The 6,371-nt window shown below is 44.3% G+C and overlaps 1 protein-coding gene across 4 annotated transcripts in view; it reads right to left on the reverse strand.

Annotated features, from left to right (window-relative positions):
* Positions 1–2,583: 2,583 nt before the first annotated feature.
* The window catches only part of ndst1a (N-deacetylase/N-sulfotransferase (heparan glucosaminyl) 1a), a 50,973-nt gene continuing 47,185 nt past the window's right edge, over positions 2,584–6,371 (reverse strand). For all 4 annotated transcript variants that reach the window (XM_081712957.1, XM_027007181.3, XM_081712958.1 and 1 more), the window contains 4 exons: positions 6,014–6,184; positions 5,567–5,676; positions 5,179–5,281; positions 2,584–4,661 (listed from right to left, as the gene is read on the reverse strand). In XM_081712957.1, coding sequence (XP_081569083.1) covers positions 4,542–4,661; positions 5,179–5,281; positions 5,567–5,676; positions 6,014–6,184 — 504 coding nt within the window. In that variant the 3' untranslated portion in view covers positions 2,584–4,541. The remainder of the gene's footprint in view (positions 4,662–5,178; positions 5,282–5,566; positions 5,677–6,013; positions 6,185–6,371) is intronic.

Here is a 6,371-nt window from a genome sequence, read left to right on the forward strand (position 1 = left end):
TTACCTATTCAGCACACATTATAAAAACTATGATGATCATATTTATGGAAAATATGACAGACTGATTTTGACACATGAATGAACTATTCTGACATTTGTCAAACATTCATCAGTGCATATGATGACTTACACAATAACCCAATAACAACATTTTTGTTTAAAATGGGAACGTGACAACTTTTGTCTTTTTTATGTGAAGCGTATTTGCACCTCAGAGGTAAGAGAGGCACTGTTGGCCTCATTAGAGTGTATTAGCCAACTTGCACTTCTTGAACACCAGGGCATCTCCTATTTACAACCGAGCCGATGCTTTAGCTCTCGTTTGACTATCGTCCCGCCCCCAGGAGAGGATCAAGAAAGCACCGACACAATTGGTACTTTAATCAAACGACTTATTTAATCAAATAACTTGTAAAACTCCAGTACTTATTGTAGGTTATTGTTTATTGTACTGATGCTGACTGCTCCTATGTCGACTAACTCCAGTACTTACTGTTTATTGCACTGATTATTGTCTGAGACAGAGCTTATATGTATTTTGCACTTCTAGGCATCAGCACTGATCCCTGTATTTCTACAGTATTCTAGTTCATTGGTATGTTGGACTCTAACCTACTGTACTGTACCAGGATGTGTTCTATGAGGAAATGACAAAGCACTTTTGTAAGTCGGTCTGGATAAAAGCGTCTGCTAAATGCTGTATATGTAAATGTAGCTAATTCACTAGGAATTAATTCACTCAATTTCCCATTATATGTATGGGGTAGTTTTGAATATTTTTTGATTATCTGCCATCATTACCTACACAGGAAGCGGAATTAAGATGTTTGTACAAGAGGATGGGAAACCTTCATTCCAGCCTACCAGCTGTCAAGAGAATTTAATCTCTTATACAGAGAACAGACCTACATAGAGGGAAATTTAAAAAAAGACCCAGAAATAACATACTGTAGTATGTTCAGTATGTATAAGCCATCTTGGCTACAAATAATATTACTTCAAAATAAAAGGTTTTTCTTTGTTATGGCATCTTGGGGTGTGGTCCAGCCTCGCCTGTGGGGCAGACAGCCCTGCTCACCTCACAGGTCACTGGGATGCCCCTCGGTATGGTCATGTGCTGCCTGATTATATGCCAACTTCTCTTCCAGTGGTGATTTTGCCATTTTAAAGAGATCTAGATGTCACTTACTCTCAGTGTATGAGACATGAACATTTTCACCACGTAAGACAGGGACAGAGAGTTCTGCTATTTACACACACCCACATCCCCCTCCCCCCGCACAGTAAAAATATGGCATATTAATGTATGACATTAAGTACAAACAAGGATGCAGTGTAACTGAGCTATTGTACAATAACTTAATTAAGTACAATTACTTCATAAACTAGTTCTTAGAGTGTAGAGCTCTAGAGGAAAAACACTAGTTAATTTCTCACTTAATTTTAATTATACTGTGAGGGCTGGTTGCTTACTTGAGTGTCGAAACATGGCAATCTTATACATGAATAAGCATTTAGAAATGCCATCGCTGTTGGAGGTGCTAGAGCTGTTAGCAGGTAACCTTGGCCTATAGTCACGAGAACGCTCCAGTTCATCATGTGTGTGCGGACCACACCCATAGTCCCGCGTGAGATTGGAGAACGGGATAAGAAGTCTCAGGGTTTCACGAGTATGGTACTATGTGGGCACAGAAACTAACGTACTTCAAAATGTACTCCACGCCCTGGAGACAGTTTGCATTAAGAGGAGAAGCGCTGGAGAGTGATGAATGAGTTCTAGACATCTAAAACATCATCCGTCAATCACTTACAATCTCAATTTGCTGACTTATGAATTTATATTTTTTACTTATTTAAAGTACTATGTTTACTGTAAACCGATTTTAATGTCAAATAATAAAAATAAAAAATAAAAAAAAGTGTTGCTTTAAATATTTTCTCTATACACAAGGAAATTAGTTAAATATGGGTTTAAGTTTAGTGTTTCAGTGCGCAGGTATTTTTGGCCACTAGAGGGCAGTATAGTTATATACGTAAAGCTGTGGCTTTTGACAAATCGACACACTGCACTCATCCCTGCTGAGTGCAGTTTTTAAATTTTCTTGTGGCAAACCGCTCCACTGCACAGGCCAGAGACACCATGCGGCTGCAGGCTAGAGGAGGAGCTCTCTATGCCCTGCTGGGTCACCATAACCTTCCACTTCTGCGTGTTTTAATATGCAGTTTTCACACCTTCTTTCTTCCTGATATATATTTTCAGGGACCTTAGTCCTGCTATGCAATTTTGGTATTTGACTTGTACTCAGAAGGTTGCTGGTTCAAGCCCCACCAATGCCAAGTTGCCACTGTTGGGCTCCTGAGCAAGACCCTTAACCCTCAATTACTAATAATTGTAAGTCGCTTTCGACAGCTAAATGCCGTAAATATAAAGCATGAATGAATTGATGAGAAACAAACAAGATAATGAATGAATGTTCACTGTTGAAATGTGAAATGTGGACCTTAGAGAAAACACTCTCCTGGACATAGTGGTTGTGGGAGCCGAGGACACAACGGCTCAAACACCAGAGACAGAGAGAAATGTGTAGTAATTATAGTACCCCATTTATTCTTGTTAAACTGTGGCTGTATCATCAGGAAAGCCAAGCCACAGAGCCTAGGTTAGAGTTCAGATGCATTTCACAGGGTCATTCAGGACTAATATTTGGTGGTTTGTTTTTTTCTTTGGGGGGCGGGGCAGCAGTTGATAGGTCATGAGGTCGTCATACCTCTGTCTTCACCCAGCGATTATCACCCTCGTTCCACCATGAAACCTCACAGCTGATGAAAATCTCATTTATGTCGCTTCCTTGAACACTGATAAAAAGCCTTTAAGATGTGACATCTGTTAAAAATAGACATTAGTTCCCCAGGGCAAGTTTACAGAAAGCCATTATGAAAAAGAACATCGTAGAGCAGCCTAGCATCTCCACGATAAGTCCCGTTAGCGATTAAAATTGCTTCATTGCAATAATACTTTTTGGAAAACTAGTAAAGGGGTGTCACTTTTCAGAATACAGTAGGCATGTAGGAAAAAAAATAAATAAACCAGGCACACGACCAAACCGTACACATTAACTACCTAGAACAACAAAGACAAAGATTCAGACAAAGGTTTTCGGTTCAGACACATTCAACACTTGTGCAGTTATACACCAGAGATTAACGTTTTTCTAATTTGGCATGTTTAGTATCCAATAAAAACAGACCCCTTTTATAAAGCGAGTGAAATGGGGACGTTTGCAACCCCACAGTGCAGGACAGGGAGTGAGAGTCAAATGAGGAGCGCTGATTTGGAACGGAGGACAGTTTAAAGTCTTAAAACAGTAAAACTACTCAGAGGAAGCCAACGTGCTGAAGACAGCCCTCAGCACCACTTCCTGTTCCAAATCCCACGTCTTGTCATTTCTGTGCCTGCGTAAATGTCAAAGAAGAAAATTACTTTGTTTACCACTGGAACATAGAGGTTCCAGGTTCCAGTGTGTCTGCCGTCTGGGTTGGCTTTCTTGCTACTATGGCAAACAGTTAACAAATGAAATAAAGTTACAGATTAACTCTAAAACAAATCACCTGGATCTCTCTCTCTCTCTCTTTCTCTCTCTCTCCCTCTCTCTCCATTCTCTCTCCATTTCCCTCCCTCTCTCTATGAACTCTTCTGCGGAACCCCTTTGGCATGTCGCCCGCCTTAAGCAGGGCATACGTGACACCAGGCCTGTGGCTGTGGTTGCATGCACCTCCCAATGTCCTTAGCGCTCAGACACCTCTCCAACCTCAAAGGGACTATGTGGACAGTTGCTTCCAAATCTTAGCTCAAAGACACTTTAAAACTGATAAGACATGGGCTCTGTGCTGTAACACATTCGTCTTAGTGTCAAAGGCATTTCACCTCGGTGCTGAGTCTGTGCAGTAAAGAGCACAAATAACGCACTTAAATGCACAAATGCCCAAGTGGGACCTTCTGTGTCTGCCCGCTTTTAAAAACACACCCCTTCATTGCTCTGGCCCACGCCTCCTCGGGTGAAACCCAGAGGTCCTGAGGTGAAGAACACTGCACCTTTTATTTAAGGGACCGGATCATGGCAGGAGATCGGGTCCACGGTCTCCCGCACCTCTCTGTCCATACCCACACACCAGGTTCTGCCGGATCTTAACTTCCTCTTATAAAGAGGAAGTGGGGGGATGTCACAGCGAGTTCTGTAGCAAGATCTTCCCCGATGCAGTGAGACAACATAAGGCATCTTGCTCGTGTGAGCTGGAGTGGCTGTAGTTCATTTAGCAGAGAAACAGTACAGGTGTATCCTAAGAGCCCTAAGGAGGCACGGGGGGTCCCGTGGACAGTCCCATCACAGGGTCGCATGGCTCCCGCATGCCTTGCTCTGCCGGACAAGCTTCCATTCGCCGTCAGCCGAGTTCCTCGCCCTTTTATAGCATTCGTGGTTTATTGTAGCTTCGGGTGGATGAGGGTTGCGCGACACGGTCCCAGTGTCGGACAGGGCCAAACGCTACCTGGTATTGAGGAGATCATCTCTGAGCCAGCTGGGAAGGGGCTGTCCCATCCTGTACAACAGCCTGGACAGCTCAATGTTATGATCCCTATAGTACTCCCTCAGAAAGGCCTGAGACTGAGAGAGAGAGAGAGAGAGAGAGAGAGAGAGAGAGAGAGAGAGAGAGCGAGAGAGAGAGAGAGAGAGAGAGAGAGAGAGAGAGAGAGAGTGTTAGGACTACACTTCTCATCACGAACACCTCCTAACCAGTGTACACGTTGCTTTATCATGTGTTTCATATCCGGACTTTATTTTTCTTTGGCCAGATTGTGTTTACTGTTCACTAGAACGTGTCCCCAGTGTGACCTCATGAGGTCCGATCTTACCTGCATTAAAAGCACACCGACCCACACAAACATAGCTGCTGTAAACAAGGCTCTTCACGGGGTATTACCAATGTACTATACGCCCTTATATATGGGCAGAGACCTCCAACAGGGGGTGACGCGTCAGTTTGCCATTCTGACTTCCAAATGGGATTCAAGTGATCTGATCACAGCGCGTCTTTGTTGGGATCGCACCTGGCTTTTCGTGCAGTCAAGTGAAATCGGAGCGTGATGCAAGTAGCAAAAGCACCCGTGTAAACAACCAGTACCTCTGGGTCCATGTCAGGGTACCTCTTCCCTTTACTCTTCCCCAAACACTTGGTCCTACCTCCCTCCAGCAGCTGACACCAGAAACCTTTTTTAGGGTCGAACCTGAACAAAGCAACACAACACTTAATTCAGATGAAAAGAGGAATAGATTTAATTTCATCACATCACATGTAGATTTTTTTTTTTTTAATTTATGAGCTTTGTAATACATCTATATATTTAAACATGACCAACCATTTGGGATTGGTGTTTTATAATCTCACAGGTACCTTGAGCAGAGGGGGGTGATCAGAGGGGGGTGATCAGAGGGAGTGGATCACTCGGGACTAAGCATGTTGGTTAAGGCACGTATGTGCATAGAAGGTGACTGAAGGGTAGTGAACTCACGCCAGGATCTTGTGGTAGTCGACGGTGTTCACCAAGCCCAGAAACTTCTGCACTTTGTCCATGACAGCCGCTGGTTCAGTTTTAAGCATCTGCCCATCCACAACCAAAATCTACAAAAGACCGTTATGCAGAGGTCAGAAGATTACAGTAAAATATCACCTCAGAGCCCCAGTGATGCCCCAGCTCTCCACAGTCAGGAGACCTAGGGAGCTCTCTGTGTGGGTTGGATTACTATGCCTTGTCAATCACAGCAGCCTTAGCCAATCATAGACATCGTACTTGTGCTTTCCTCTGAGAGTGCTCTCTGCCCCCTCAATGGTTGGGAGTTGTGGTATGACAGGGGAGAGAGAGCTAGCTGCCGGATGGGAATCTGTTTAACACACATGCACACCCACATATCCACTGACTCATCCACCCAAACATCTACCCACACACACACCCACCCACCTGAGTGGAGTGGTAGTGTGTGTTCCATCGTTCCAGGTGTACTGCGTACCATCCCGGCACCAGACAGCGGCTCTGAAGCACACGGAGCCTCAAAGGAGCATCACGGGACGCGGTGATGACCTCATGGAAGGAGTACTTCAGCGCCACCGGGTCATTGTGGGCTCTCTGGTGCTGAGGGGCGGAGTTATGTAAATGATATGCACTGGTTCAGGTGAGCATTAAGGAGTTATAAACTTAAGGGCAGTAGCACAGCAGGGTGACCACGACCCAAACTCTGCACCATCTTACACAGATGTACTGGAGCACGCGACACAGAGGGAAAGAGATTAAGTCCAGTGTGTGTGTACATGAGCGTGTG

This window comes from Electrophorus electricus, chromosome 4, assembly GCF_041902795.1.
Source record: "Electrophorus electricus isolate QZ-2024a chromosome 4, ASM4190279v1, whole genome shotgun sequence".
NCBI lineage: Eukaryota > Metazoa > Chordata > Actinopteri > Gymnotiformes > Gymnotidae > Electrophorus > Electrophorus electricus.